At 44.6% G+C, this 15385-nt stretch overlaps 2 protein-coding genes and 1 pseudogene across 3 annotated transcripts; 1 reads left to right on the top strand and 2 right to left on the bottom strand.

The window, feature by feature from the left end:
- Positions 1-1727: 1727 nt before the first annotated feature.
- LOC100285013 (OB-fold nucleic acid binding domain containing protein) lies at positions 1728-7668 on the bottom strand. Its single transcript, NM_001157908.2, has 10 exons — positions 7517-7668; positions 7302-7430; positions 7108-7205; positions 6971-7012; positions 6748-6825; positions 3552-3630; positions 3204-3464; positions 2830-2912; positions 2116-2184; positions 1728-2038 (listed from the first exon to the last, which is right to left on the bottom strand). The coding sequence occupies exons 1-10, from the start codon at positions 7610-7612 to the stop codon at positions 1960-1962; spliced, it is 1014 nt and encodes a 337-aa protein (NP_001151380.2). The 5' UTR covers positions 7613-7668; the 3' UTR covers positions 1728-1959.
- Positions 7669-9048: 1380 nt separating this feature from the next.
- On the top strand, positions 9049-10366 carry LOC103631222 (uncharacterized). The gene is made up of 3 exons (XM_008652176.4): positions 9049-9157; positions 9658-9738; positions 10204-10366. Exons 1-3 carry the CDS (start codon positions 9049-9051, stop codon positions 10338-10340), a joined length of 327 nt encoding a protein of 108 aa, XP_008650398.1. The 3' UTR covers positions 10341-10366.
- On the bottom strand, positions 9238-15249 carry LOC100382045 (ADP-ribosylation factor - post-GPI attachment to proteins factor pseudogene; annotated as a pseudogene). Its single transcript, NR_159437.1, has 12 exons — positions 14980-15249; positions 14472-14538; positions 14249-14337; positions 12556-12618; positions 12097-12492; positions 11480-11807; positions 11178-11401; positions 10628-10827; positions 10464-10544; positions 10206-10301; positions 9672-9740; positions 9238-9539 (listed from the first exon to the last, which is right to left on the bottom strand). The product of NR_159437.1 is annotated as an ADP-ribosylation factor - post-GPI attachment to proteins factor pseudogene (transcript).
- Positions 15250-15385: the final 136 nt, after the last annotated feature.

Below are 15385 nucleotides of genomic sequence, written 5' to 3'. Positions count from 1 at the left end.
CACTGGCGAGGCAAGGTCTACATCGACAACTTCATGATTAATGACACCAAGGAAGGAGAGGTGGAGCCGTTCAAGGCTGAGATGAAGGTCACTTTATAGATGAGCATCCTATGCCACTCTCCTACCTAGGGATCGAAGTCCACTAGGACAACTCCGACATCTTACAATGCCAGACCGCCTATGCCAAGCACATCGTCGAGCTTGGGAGGCTCGCCGACTACAACCTATCTTACACTCCCGTCCCGTGGAGGAGAGGCTGAAGTTGAGCCACAACACGAGAGTGGAGGTGGGCATGGCGCAATACCATGTATTGTGAGCAGCCTTCACTAACTCGTCCAGACAAGACCGAGCTTGGCGTTCACCGCTGGCTATGTAAGTCAGTTCATACAGCAACTGACGAGTGACGACAAAACACCAGTTGACCGTCAAGAGGGTCATACACTACGTTGCAAGTACCTCCGACTACGGCTTGCACTACACGAGATGTAGCCATGTCCAATTGTGGGGTAGAGTATATTGGCCGTGTTTCAGTTTTTTTTGCTAATTCTAGCCACTACAAGTTGCTACAAACTATCAAACGCCCAGCTTTCCAACCAGCTTCTATGAGAATCATTTTGGTGAAAATCATCAAAAATCAACGTGAAAACACAATCGATCGAGTTGTCGCGATAGAAGAAATATGTCTCTTTCTAGACCCTAAACCCTATCGACCCCTTCATTTTCCTTCGAACGTAATCTCCACGATAATCAGATTCTCCCCACAACCAAATTCTCAGAAAAGCTCGTCAAAAGAAAGCTAAACCAAACAGGCCCATTGTCGCCTCTACTCAGGCTCTCTAGTTGGCTTGGCTGCTGGGTGACCTCCTTGACAAAGACATTGAAACATTAGAGCTCAGAATGGACAAGCTTGCCTTGACCTTAGCGAAGAATCGTGCCTTCCATAGGTGTTGTAAGAACATCTGAGTCAAGTAACACTTTATCAGGAGTTGATTGGACGAGGAGAGTATCAAGGCCAACAATATCGACAGTCGGGACAGGTAGACTGATTTCCTAGCTTAGTCATGTGGGATGGTCAAATTTCAGGAGCTTCATGCTTGAATTGGGATGGTTCAAATCCCTCACAAGGCACCACACAAGACTTAGGGGAGAATGATAGAATAGGTCTTGTATCTATCTTAGATTTCGGCTTCTAGTCAAGTAGTAGTCGGTGCATATGTCAACACCTTATCAGCTATCTTATCTTAGTTAGCATCTACTTTAGTGGTTAGAATATGTTAAACCTTTCTTGGTTTTATCGTTTGCCACTTTTATATGTAGCCAATTCTGTCATGGTTTTTGGTGTGGCTTAAGAAAAAAATCTGCCCTACTAAAACCCATCATCTCTAACAAACACCAGCCAAAAAATATTGGAAAAAGAAAAAGAAAGCTGAAATTCGTGATTAGCAGTTGAGCACCATGCTATTGTTATATATGATAGAGTAAACATAGTAAAAAATGGGCAAGATCACATCATAAGTTCATAACTCATAAGCATAACCTTCTTTCATTCTTCTTAATATATGGGGGTGCAGTTTTCCTACGCCTTTCGAGAAAAAAATAAAAAGGGGCCTAGAAAAGATGATCAAGCATGACAACCGGAAGGAAGCATGAAAAGAAATGGATGAGTAACTTGCCTGGCAATGGTTTGACATTCTAGTAAACAAGTAAACAGTACTAAGCAGATCCATCCAGCAACTGCAGCATGCCAATGGTTTGACATTCTAAGTTTCTAACCGATCTGCATGTCTGACAATCTGAGTAACTAGCTTGGCAACTAAAAACAGGTGTTCAGTGCTCTGTACAAAGAAAAATGCATGTACTAGATGTGCATACTTAAAGCATATACACGAATGCTATTCAGTACCTAAAAACTGCCAATAATCTAAAATGCCAAGTCTTGAAGATGGTAACATTGATCAATCATTTAATAGACTTGAAATGATAATCATCAATAGTGGAACAGAGGCATGCCAAATTGACAAGACGCTGGGCGGTGGCCCTGCATGTTTAAAGGTATATAAGACTTAGCATAATGCATATGCATGTGATCAAATATATGAGTGGAGTTTTATATACAGAATTTGTGCGCTTGGCATTCCAAGTCTCCTTGCCACTTCATCAACATGTACTCCATTTTCAAGTGCACTGCGTAAAAGTGAAAGCATGGTCAACTAAGAACTCCAAAACAAGAATACATGCATGGAAATTAATGTGAGTACTGAAATACTAAGCATCTTAGTTGAGAAGATGCCCAATGCAAAATTGGACAAACAGGGAATTTTGATTCGACTGAAAACTAGGACAACAAAAAAACTCAAAGCATCTTACATGAAAACAGAGGATGTAGGTCTGTGCATTATGATTAAAATATTTCCATGTTATTTCTGGGTCATTTTTTCTCTTTGTGTAGCCAGACCATGAAGACAATCATATTCATTTAAATGTTAAAAAGATGTAATTGAGTGAATGCCACTACACCCTCTCACAAATAAATGTTATTCTAAGTTCTTTTACCTATTATTTGAACATAAAATTAGCTTGTGAAAATTTAAAAGAAAGTGTATTCCCTACTTCCCTTTTTAACACACTGAAAGACTCCTACATGCAGGTTGCAGGGCACCAAATAGCAAATCAAGGATGTATGTAAGGCTGGAACTAACTTGCAATCACTGATTGGGATTAGGGCTTCTCAAGCTTGTGGCCACAAATAAGGAAATCATTACAGCCAAAGTCTAGCACTACTTAAGACATTCTATCATTTATCATAGTTTAAAGCAATTCCGATCTTACAGTATATCTGGTCGTTGCATAACCTCCAAAACCATACTCTGCAGATCGTGCTGATGACCACCTGTACCTGGGTAAGCTGAAAACTGAAAAAAAAAATCGCAACCAATCAGTTACAAGAGGTAAACATACTTACCCAAGAGAAAGGACAGTGAAAGATATAAGTTGGCGAATAAAATATAATGTAGTGATGGAAAGTGCTAGGACAAGTAATGAACTATCTCAGTTTAGAATATCATAATGCTCAAGTGTAAAATTTGCAGCTCAAGATCAATACAATCAGATTCAAATATCAAATGCCATGACTAACTCATAGATTCACGTACTTTTCTTTGGCAAGGAACTCTCAGAAGCGAGAGAATTAAGTGGTTTCTTACTTGATTTGGTTGAGGAGTAAAGTGAACTTGCTGTTCTCTAGCTCCACCAGAAAAGGGTACATGAGTAGGTGTGTTTGTTTGAACTGATGAAAGGAATCGCCCATGGTTTACTTCAGGAGCAAAATCAACTTGATGCTCTCTAGCTCCACCAGAAAAGGGCATATAAGCAGGTGATTTTGTTTGAATACTGTGAGCAACTTGAGCTTGCATCTCATAAGTAGACACATTTGCTTGAATGGAGCGAGGGAATTGACCTTGCATCTTCAAAACGGAAATGAAATAACAGTTTGTGCTTTCATACAGCATCAAAAAGAACTGTCACAAAAATGAGCCATTTGCTCTAATCACCTTTTGCCGTACATTTTCCAAATGCAAATAAATACACTCAATGAAGTGCAGCGCCACTTCATTGAAATTGGTAACAGGCCTGTAAACAAAATTACAATGATTTAAGTACTAGTTGTAAGTAGCTGGTATTTTTTAAGAAGTGGTAGAAGTTTTGGTACTTACAGAATAGAAATAAGCAAGAAACAATCTAGTATTCGAAAACATACACTACAACAATAAACTAGGTTTCTACAAAGTAGTTATGTTGTGGTTTCGGAAACCGGGGACACAATAGAATTTATGGTTCAGCGGGAGGGCTAGCGTGGACGTACTCCGAATTGTGAATCGAGTGACTCGTGAGGACTTATACTGGTTTAGGCAAATGCCCTACGTCTAGTGTAGTGCTAATCTTGTATTGCTCTCAAGGGCTAGTAGCCCGAAATATGTTACAAGTGGCGCAAGTGAGAATGAGAAAGCTGGGAAGGAGAAGACTTCTGCTTAATGTTCCCTCTCCTTGGTTCATGTTCTATCGTCCCCTTTTATAGTTCAAGGGGGAGGCTTACAGAGAGATGGGTTAGCTGGAGGCTGGAGCAGATGAGAGTGGGTCCCACCATCTACAGGAGTCCTTCCAGTGACGTCGCCTTCTAATACGCGCGTAAGCGCACGCGGGGTATGGTGTGTTGCTCCGCTGCGTCCCATCGGCGTTGCGACTCTGGTGGGTCCTATATCGTAGTATCGGGGGTGTTGCAGTGGCATGTCGTGATGTCAGTCGGGATGGTGTTAGGTGGCGACGTGCCCCATCGTGGCTGGCGTAGGCTAATGAGCCTCTGTCTCGTTTTCACACTCGCCGAGCACATGCGTGCGTAAGACCCCACCCAGTGCGTGATAGGGGGTCATGGAACTAGGTCTAGGGTCCACAAGCGTACTGGCCTCCGTCGCAAGTATTTGTGTCTCCGCCTCGCCCAATTGCTCGGTGGGAGTTGGTCAGAGCGTCCGCCTCACTCAGTTGCTCAGCGGGAGTTGGTCAGAGCATCCACCTCGCCCGGTTTCTCGGCGGTAGTTGGTCGTCTTACCCCCATGGTCCCTTGCCCTTATTGGGCTATCACAGGTAATGGGCCTATTTGGGGTACCCCGTTCCTGGGGACCCATCAAGTTACTTGTCTCACTCCTCACTATAAATGTAATAAATACATATTACATAGAGAACATTAACTATCCAGTTTCCAGCTTGGATGATATTGTATTGCAGTTAGCACTAGGCTTCAAGAGATCAACCCAAAGAAAGAAGTTGCACAAGAATTATAACTAAAATATGGCTCTCTAATGCAAATTGCATAATATGCATACATTATCAAAAATGCTTATCATTCACTATAAAATGTAACCAACAAAGCTTTAAGTTAATCCTAGCCAAATGCAAGCTCAAAGAAGTGTCTGTCAGAGGCAAACTCTAGCCGGTGACGGAGAGCACCCGCCTAATCCTAAGAAAAAAAGGGGCAACCTATGGTTAGCCTGAGATGGTGTAAGAACACACAAGGGTTTAGAGTGGTTCGGGCCGCCGGAGCGTTATACCCTACGTCCACTTGTGAGTTGTATTGCTTTGGGTGTCTGTGAGCTTGAGATCATACCGCGTGTACCTTCGTTTTTATAGTCCAAGGGGGGCACGTACAAGGTTGTTGGGTCTTGGGTCCCGACAGGTGACCCTAGCGATCCATTACTAAATAATGTACAACATGGAGCATTAAATGTTGTGACATGCGGAGGTCTCGACTGTTGGCCTTCGTGCGGATCTTCTGACCAGGCGTGCCTTTCCCGTCCTGTCGGCGTGGGTTATGCTGACGTGCGTAGGAGTTATGGTGATGTGACCATGTTGTCACCTTTGACCAACATTGCAAAGGGTGTTTTGCCTGGGCCAACGGTAGTTCATGATGGACGCCACCCACGCGCGCGGCGCTGTGACACAACTGTCTGCCTCGGTAACGCGTGACTTATAGTGCGTTCATTCGAGCCTGCATGGCCTATCAAAAGCCAGCCCATGCCCTGCACCAGCGACGCATACTTCCACTACCCGTATTTAATGTAGGTAGCGGAGCAATCTTGTAGCCGAAGGTTGGTGCTAGGCATCCACAAGCCACATGGCGGTGTCGGACCCCTGCCACGTGGCGGCGCCGCACCCCTACCTGAGCGCATGCTGGCCTGAAGACTTGGCCCCCTTCTCCCCCTTGTCGGGGATCCGGACAGTACACGTGGGGGTCCAGGACCCGCCTGCGGGGGTTCGGACGGCACACGTGGAGGTCCATGACCCAACTGCGGGGTCTGGATGTATATGTGGAGGTCCGGGACCCACCTGTGGGGGGTCTAGACTCACGGTAGCAATCCTTGTGCATTTTCACCCTAGGGCACGTGGCGGCTCCAGGCCTGTTCATGAGCGGGGAGCAGGTCCAACTGCACAGGTCCTTAGCACATAGTTACGGGTAACCACGTGGGTATTTGGTCATATTTGGTCTTGATATTGTAGGAGCGATTACCCCAGTTACGGGCCGACAGTGTCAATACATCATACAAACTGAGAAAAATACGGTAACAAGTATACCGTGGAAAGACAATAAACCAGCCTAATTTTCCTATGAAAATGCATGCGGCCTTCTAAGCTTTAATGCCAGCTTCATCTAACAATAACAAATTAACAAAAATGAAGCTATATGTGAGATAACTGGTTAGAGCACAGAAATAATTAGTATGGGCAAGACGATGGTTCCAGAAGCCAAATGTGCGACATGAGGCCACAATAAGAGATAAAGGAGGCAACACCTACACAAAATTTATACCCACTTGCACTTACATCTTCCTCAAAAAACGATCATTTGCAATTCCAACCTGCTTCTGATAAGAACATCCTAATAACAAGGCTAGCATTCCATTCTTATGATAAACCTTATCTCACTGAAAACCTATTTTTAAAACACTGTAGAAACAGCAGTCAAAGCTTTATGCACAAATCAGATTTTGGACTAGTAAATCTTGAATAAACAACCTGAACACATTCAGTGAAAAACATTTAAGATCCATTTTGCGGCAGCAGATTATATTGATAAAATTCCGCAAACAAGACAAGCAATCAAGCATTCCACCTGGACTAAAAATACAACCAAAATTGTATGCACACAGAAATAGAGGTAGAAAGGCCATCAATACCCAAGAGACTTATATCATTTACCGAATAGCGCGAGCAAAACCATACTGCTTAGTTTGAAACCCTACGAGAGTAACTTGAACCTTGAGGTATATACCATTCCTTCATATACACAAGCAAACCAGTTAAATGACAATTATATCATATCAGCTTCGCGATGGTTAAAAGCAAAATGCCAAAATCGCAAATAACTTTTAAAGACTAAACTAAACGCATCTCAGAGGTTGTCAACATCGGATATACATACTGAACGAAAGCCACTTCCTTAGCATCAATATCTTCAGCGATCCTGTATTTCATGAAAAAAAATGTCACATACTGTTGTACAGCCTCAGCGCTGCATCTAGTGAAAGCATGAAAATTAATCGCGAGTTCACGACTGACCACCGCGTGAGCGCGATCTTCCCGGTGCCGTCGTCGAGCGTGAACGACACGCTGGCCTCCATGTTCACCACGCTCACCACCCTCCCCAGAATCCAAACCTACACGCGAGTTGGGAATTTTTCCAGAGCAACGCAGAGGTAAGCGAACCCGCGCGAGTACAACTCTAGGTGGAGTTCGGAGGTCGGGGGGCTTACGTTGGTGGCGTCGACGCCGTCGATAGGGATGACAAGGTCGCCATCACCGGTGGCGTCGGCGGCGGCGAAGGAGCGGGCGATGTGACGAACGGTGGTGGAGGCGGATCCGGAGAAGCGGGGGTCACGCGACTGCGATCGGAGAGGCGAATGGGGTTAGGATTCAGCGGGAGGGGAGATGGAAATCGGTCATGAGGAATAGAGGATTGCGGACAGACCTTAGCCGGAGAAGGGGTGGCGACCGCGGAATTGTCGGGCGCCGCGGTGGCGTGCTGCGACGGCACGATGGCCGGACCGGCGAAGTAGGAGGCCATCGTACTCACGTCGGCGCGGGTACGGTGGTACTGCGGTTTCGGTGGGGACGATGACGAGGGGATTTGTTTCGAGTGGGGTTGTGGGGGCGGCAGTCGTTTGAGCGGGAAAATGAAAAAAATGAGTACGGTGCCGCTGCAGCGACGGCCAGCGACCCGGCGCATTGTCAGCTACAGAGATGGCAACGGGATCCGATCCCGATTCCGGAATTCTTCCATTAGTAGATGGAAATAGGAAAGCAACTTTTCCCGCGGGAATATAAATGGGGAATTTTATCTCCTGACGAGTAAACGGGGAAGCATTCTTCATCTCCGATCCCCGTGGGAACCCATTAAACTTGCATATGACTATGATTTTACTAGTTAACGACAAAAATAAATAATTACATTATAAGATACCACTAATTATATAAATATGTTCATTTTGATGTATACATAATAATTTCTTACATCTGACAAGGTATATAAGTGACAATGTTTAACATTAATAACAAAGAATATATGTTTTAATTATAATTTAAACGAGGATGGAGATCTCTGTTGGAGATTTATCCATGCGGGGAAATGAGGATGGGAAAGAAATGTTCCATGCAAACCGTTCGTAAGAATACCTACGGAGGAAAAATTCGTCACGTGAACAGAGATGTCAAACTATTTCCCGACGGCGAGGAATTCCCTGTTACCATACTAGTCAGGTAGGCGAGGGGATTGCGTGCCGTCACCGTAGGCGGTTCGAGGCGGTCGAAATCCTCGTCTCCGACAGACCCAGATAAAGGCCCGAAAACGAAAGACCTTAGAGGCCTGAGTGGCCCAACCGCCGACGTCAGCAACAGACGCGGCCGCCGAACCCTCGCCTATATCGGCCCTGTTTCTCATGATTATATAATCCAAACGATGTAAATTAAAAATATATTTTTAATAAAGATTTTATTACTCATGAATTTATTTTCCTAGAATAAATAAATGGTATTCTCTCTATCCTAAATTAAAATTCGTTTTAGATAATTATAAAAGTCATACAATACTTGATGTATGATATATATATATATATATATATATATATATATACTAGGTGAGTGCCCGTGCGTTGCAACGGAACCGTATAATAACACGAAAACTTATGTACATATGTGTTATAGGTAAACGCCCGTGCGTTGCTACGGAGTGAACATATTATGATAATATATTAAAATTCAAAAATAATAATTACCATTTTATGTTCTTGTTAGCATCTTTTAAAAGTTAAGATTTTTTATAAACATTAAAAGCCTTACACATCGAACAAATCTATCATGTGGAGTAAAATGCAATGCACCTTGGTGAAGGATTATAAATTTCAAAGCCACTCATCTGTTAGTTTCACAGTTAGACAATGTAGATTGTTCGAGAAAGATTATGCTGCTAACTTGCCAAACTCAGCAATCTAAACAATTAAGGTGATGAGCACATGGGTGGGCGTCATTGCGGTGGCGACGAGCACAAGCCACATGCAAATCGTGGTCGGACGCCAATCGACCCTCGCCGTCACGCTCCTCCACAATCATGATTGTTTGTACCTTTACAGAGCACGAGCGACCCCTTACGTTCTTAGTAATGTCTATATAATATAAAATATTCGACAAAATATTAGTGAACAATGATTACATAAAAACGAACGCCACATATATTATCAACCTCAATATTTCACAAATTCTTTGACAACAACCAATATAAAACTAAATTAGGTATTTGGCTTAATCGAACAGTTGTATGAACAGAGTCCTAACTAACTGCGCTAACAAATGCGCCACAGAATTCTGCTCGCGGTTCACCTGACGTTTCTCCATTGCTTTGATGGCATCAGCTACTTAACTTCCTTGACATGCATGAAAGGTAATCTCAGATCTATCCTCTTCTGAAGTCGTCAGATCATTCACCACCCATGAGCAACCTGATCCAAGGACCACCAGCAAATGCACCCATTGTGACACAAGGCAAAGTCTTATCCATGATCAGTTTCAGCTTCTGCAGGACTTGACCAGTTCAATAAAATACGCCATGCTGAAAAGCATACATCACCTACCAAAATACAAAATCCAGCATCTCCAATTTGCTCAACAAATTAACCTTGAAGTGCTTCTCTCTGATACACCTGCATTGCAATTTATATCAGCTATATATTCCATGAAAAGAAAGTTTGCATCAGCTATTGTTAGTTACACATGACATAACCACCACCTAGGATTACATGAATGCCAGCATTGCGGTGTATCACAGCAGGATTACATGATCCTACTGAATTATACAATTTTTATTTGAAGTAACTCGAAGAAACCATGTTATCATGAAGACAATCAGCAAAGGGACTAATCAACTAACAGTTTCATTTGCTTCAAAATAATTCCATTATCTAGATTGTAAAAATGCTTATATACGTATGGAAGGAGGTTCAAAGCCTCACATATGAATAAAGCAGGCTAAATATCAGCTTTTCTATGTACATTGTCAAAAAAAGATAAGGTTAATTATCAAGAAATAACGCTAGAATAAATTAAATAGTTTGGTAGCCATTAGAAGCAAAGCAAAATAGTAATGTGGTGCATTTCTAGCCATGTACCTCTTGTCTACTGACATCCAGAGCTGCAGCACAGACACAATTGGTGCTATGCCTCCACTTGCTTCAATTGTTAGTACAAGTTCCAGAATGATTAATCTGAACAGATTTTCATCAGCACGTAGTCATTTACTCTAGGCCCTAATAGTAACCTCCTAGAATTCTTAGCAATATGACCAGTTTCGAACTTCACAGGCTAATGGAACACACAAAGGTCAGTTAATCTACCAGAGCCCATGAAACTTGCTACTACATGCTCACCAACTATCGTCAAAATGAGGGAATACCCTAGAAAGGCAGCATCTGATGAAAAATATAGCTTTTTCTGTCCAAATTGTGTCACTGCAAAAGATACCAGATTTTGGTCAATGAGTTAGCAACAGGCAATTCATCAGAAAGGATGTATCCATTGTGATAGAGCCTACCAACTGTGATATATGGCACTCCAGAACCATGAATTCATGGCAAGGAGCCCATAGATGTGCCACAAGCCAGTGTATTCATAGTATGTCTTGTGAGTTTCTGGCCGCAGAGGAAGTTTATAATAAAGCAAGAGGAAAAATGATAGCCACCCATTAAATTGCACAACAAGAGTAAGCGCAGAGAGAGCTGCAGATAAAGGTTCCTGAGAATGAAAACAGAGGCATACAGTTTATACAAAGGAAGTGAAAGGGAAACACAAGAGGTATTAATAAAACAAAAATAGTAAACGACCGGGTGCCAAAATATGTCTATAAATACTGCAATACAAAGTTCATTTAAATAAAAAACATTTTATCTCAGATTTTTTCGTGTTGTAATAAACCTTTTGGGTGAACTCAACTGGGCATCTGGTCGTGTATCAACAAACAATAAAGAAAAACAGTGGTTGGATGCATCAGTAATTTAAACAGTCCAAAGTTTATTTAAACAAAAACTGCAGTACAAAGTTCACCCACATTTAGTCTGACAAAATCAAGAACAAAGTTCACGCACCTTTTGGGGAACAGGCTTTGGATGCATACTTGTGCTTTGGAATAGTCGAGATACCTTTCTCTTCTGTACATTGCTCTTCCTCGAGGGCCTGTCTCCTGGGCATCGCCGTGCCCCGGAGGCCGTGGACGAGATCGGCAGCGCGGCCGTGGAAGTCCGCGTAGCGCTTCTTAAACCTTGTGTACCGACAGGAGAACCAAGCGGCGATGAGCTGTCGGAGAGTGACTCTGTTCCAAAAGAGAACAACATAATGGAAGCCAAATCTAATTTATAAGAAAACAAAATGCAGAACATCTACCACGTACAGGTGGACCCAAGTATTGCAGTACACACTGAAATTGGATGCCTCTGAACATCCATAATAGAGCATAACTGATGAAACTACATTCAATTTGGCATATCCTTTTGCTCCCACATCGAACTAAGTAAAATCTTGGCAACCATGAGGACCGGAAAAACACAGTACAAGTTAAAAATGATGTCATAGACAGGAAAACATGTCTCTAATGCATATAATAAATGACTGAAGTTCGCTTACCTTCGCGATTCCAGTTGGTTTTAGAGCTCCTTGCATGTCTTGCTTATTTGCAAAAATCAACAATAGAACACTGCCTAGATAGGTAAACCTTTATCCTACAGTGTCAAAGAGACATCATTCTTTACTGCCAAATAAATGGCATTGTACTTGCTTTGTGGTTTACAATTTCTATGCACAAAGATATAGAGCTTGATACCATCGAGAGAAAAATATCTATTCCAATTCATTAACCAAGAGACCTCTATCATTAAGTAAATGGGCTTTGATACTAATCCAGTAGCATTATTCATTTATATCAATTACATGACCTCTACCATTTCGATCATTATAGAAATTAAGTTCATCACCATTGCTTAGAGGTCTGCTGATACCGTAATAGCATACCTCTTCTTTCAAGAGATTGTGGAGTTCAGCACGGCAATCATCAAGCCTCCTTATGTCTGAACTATCAGCAAACCAAACTAACCCATTAGTCTGCTCAAAGTAATTTCTCCAGTAAGACATGATTGTCTTCTGTCCTCCAACATCCCATACGTTCAAACAATATCTAAGATAAACTACATTTAAATAATTAATCAGACCCACCTGCAGTAATATGGAAAAACATGATTGACAGATAAGAAAACAAAATGCAGAAACCAGGCGGGAGAACCAGGCGGCGATGAGTTGTCGGAGAGTGGCGTTGGGGGTGAGGGCGTCGTCCTAGAGCTCCTGCATCGTGGTCGGGCAGGTCCGGTTGCCCAAGGCGAGCCACCGCGAGATGTTGGCCCGCTCGTACGTCTGCCCCATGCAAACACAGTTAGGAGAATACATCAAAAGAGAATAATATTGTGAAGAAAATACCTTTCTAATTGCATCCACTTCATAAAGCAAGAACCGACTAAACTGCTCCTCACTGGCATGTCTCTACAAATCAAGGAAACAAGTAAAATAACTCCAGGATTCTTCTCCAAGTACAAACTTGATGCATCTTGAGTAAACCAGATCAACAAGATTACATGTTATTTTAAAAATACAAATAATTTAGGGATAATTTAGTAAAAATGTGCCTCAGTCATTGAGACGTTCCCCTCCATCTGCCAAGACTAATTTCTATGACCCCTTTCCTTTCCTCATTGAATTAATAGAGAGCAGATCTGCATATGGTGCGTTGGTGATGTCCTCCAAGCTTGAAAACATGTCATCCCTGACCTCTTCCAAAAGTGGCCCAAACATCGTGATCTAGGAAACATTGTTCCTGGTGGGCATCCGCTCAAACAGCTCCCCTCCTAACAACAGCAAATAAAATTAAGACCAATGCTAACAACATTACAGGAGACAGATCCAAATTTCTGTGTGTATTCTAACAAATCTGAAAAGAAAAAAGTCACTGACCATAACCGTCTGAAGCATCTGCAAAGCTAGTAAAAATGTAGTACAAATTGAAACATTACATCAAATTAAATCTTTGCATGCTAATAGGAAGAGGGGATTGGACAATAGTGTTTAGTTTGACTGCTTGGGTGTCTCATCTCACATCGTGCACCCCCTCTCATAGGCATCGAACCTCATTGGTGCCCCTGTCTCCTCTTCCTCCTCGAGGCTATGGATCGTGAAGGTGGGGGGTGGGGTGAAGTCCGAGCATTGGCTAAATGGCTGCTAGCATACCTTATGATTTTGTAGTTGTTGGCTCCATGTGCTCGGCCTCGGTAGACAGGAAGAGGTGCGGAGTAGGTCCAGTGGAGGTCCTCCCTCGCCATCCACCCACCATCCTCGTCGTCCGGTGGATAAACCATGTCTCCATATTGTGAACTCCAAATGCATGGCTGGGCGGGGTCGGTAGCGACGGGGCGTGCTGCAGAGGCGACAACACATCCATCGGGTGGGATAGCGTAGGCGCGGCGGCGCTGCGCTGGGAGTAGAGGGGGAGGACGGAGGGGTCAACGTTGGGGCGATGCGGAGGCCACAAATGGAAAGGCAGAGGTTGTAGAGGGAGGCCATGCTCGTTGTCGTCGCTGTCGCGGCCGAGGGAATGGCTTGGGGAGGGGCATCGGATTTGAGGTGCTCAGGATGGGGAGGCCGCGCGGTTGCTGTTCCCTCGCATCACGCTGTAGGGATCTGAGGCGGAGGCGAATGCGGATCTGGGAGCAAGGTGTATTGTGTTTATAGCACCAACTGGCTGCTTCATTGTCTCTTCACCAGCATGGCAGCATAGGTTCAATGAAATGAGCAATGAACTGACTCACAAGTTCACATGCTAACATCCAAAGAAATTAGCATGTCCCATGTAACACCGCAAGCATTATGTGATTGTAAGTAAACAACTTGAATGAACATGCCACATATAACGAGAAATTCAAGCAACGAACGGAGGTTAGAAGGACCCATAATTAACCAGGGATTTTCTACTGCACATGCTGGTCCTAGTTAAGTGAACTCAGCTGAACTGAGACCATGAGATAACAGTATCGATAACCAAGCGCATTGAGAAACGAACGACAACTACAAATCCTAAAGCGGGTAAATCAACGCGATATAGATTTTCAGAATGGCTTACCTGGGGCTCAAGCTCCTGATCCATCCTCTTGCTCTCACCAGTCTGTTCCGCCCACGAGCTCGCCACCTGCGCCGCCCTCGATCCCTCATCTGAACCAGACAGTACAATGTACAAGCCAGCAACACCAATAAAAAAACATAAACAATCACCACCATTCAACTTCAAGAATGAGCAAAGGACAGTACGGAACGACAGATTGAACCAAAAAAAAATGGTTGGGCACCTTCTCGCTGGAACACAGCGAAGAGCGCGTTCCTCGACGGTGGCCTGATCCTCCTGCCTGTACCATCCTGACGAACGGACACACACACACACACACACAAGCCGACATCGTTAACCAACCGCGGCTCACATTCCGCGCCAGTGACACACAAATCCAGGACCTCATCCACGGAGACGAAGGCGCGGTAGCTTCCGCGATCACGGCGCAAGCAGACCAACCTGTTGGATCTGAGGTCGCCGATGACAGGGACTATGGAGGCGGGGGCATGGGCGTGGCCTGCGGGGATGGCGAGCGGCGCGCCGACGCCGAGATTGGCAGGGGGATGGGGGGCGAGGGCTCGCTGGCGCCGATACCCGGGTAGCCGACCCACACGACACACGGCATGCGGCTCGTTGGCGCCGACGAGAGGAGGGAGGGGGAAGCGAGCGGTCGGTGCTTGTCGCAACGGCGGGGATGTTGGCGGCGGTGCTACTAAACTCTAGACCCTAGAGATGAAATAAACGCGTACCCAAGAGATAGGGAGAGTGATGCCTGGTTCCCGTCGATGCCATGGCAAGCGCCGCCCTTGCTCGCGTCGTAGAGAAGAGAGTGCACCAGAAATCCAAGACGACGGCAAGCGTGTCGGAGAGCGGGGTGGAGGCCGACGCGGAGGCAACAAAGAGGAGGGAGGCGAGCGCGACGGCGGGGACATGCGGAGCGCGCGAGCGAGGATGGAAGGAGGGGGTGGGGAGGAGGATGGAAGGCGAGCGCGACGGCGGGGACGTGTGGAGCGCGCGGGCGAGGATGGAAGGAGGGGTGGGGAAGGAGGATGGAAGGGGCAGGCAAGGCAATAGGCGGGGATTGCGGGAGGATGGCGGCCTCGGCAATGGGCGGTGCTGATATCGCGTACTGGTTCGATCCGATGGTGAGCGTTG

The sequence above is a fragment of the Zea mays genome, chromosome 6, assembly GCF_902167145.1.
Source record: "Zea mays cultivar B73 chromosome 6, Zm-B73-REFERENCE-NAM-5.0, whole genome shotgun sequence".
Taxonomy (NCBI): domain Eukaryota; kingdom Viridiplantae; phylum Streptophyta; class Magnoliopsida; order Poales; family Poaceae; genus Zea; species Zea mays.
Note: the sequence above shows the minus strand (reverse complement) of the source record. Positions and strands in the feature narration are given on the sequence as shown.

Coding starts and splice junctions, on each gene's coding strand:
- LOC100285013 (NM_001157908.2), bottom strand. CDS start 7,612: ATGGCCTCCTACTTCGCCGGTCCGGCCATCGTGCCGTCGCAGCACGCC. Junction 7,431..7,516: donor CCACCCCTTCTCCGGCTAAG/GTCTGTCCGCAA, acceptor CTCCGATCGCAG/TCGCGTGACCCCCGCTTCTC. Junction 3,465..3,551: donor TGGAAAATGTACGGCAAAAG/GTGATTAGAGCA, acceptor TCCGTTTTGAAG/ATGCAAGGTCAATTCCCTCG.
- LOC103631222 (XM_008652176.4), top strand. CDS start 9,049: ATGAGCACATGGGTGGGCGTCATTGCGGTGGCGACGAGCACAAGCCAC. Junction 9,158..9,657: donor GCTCCTCCACAATCATGATT/GTTTGTACCTTT, acceptor CATGCTGAAAAG/CATACATCACCTACCAAAAT. Junction 9,739..10,203: donor GAAGTGCTTCTCTCTGATAC/ACCTGCATTGCA, acceptor TTCTAGCCATGT/ACCTCTTGTCTACTGACATC.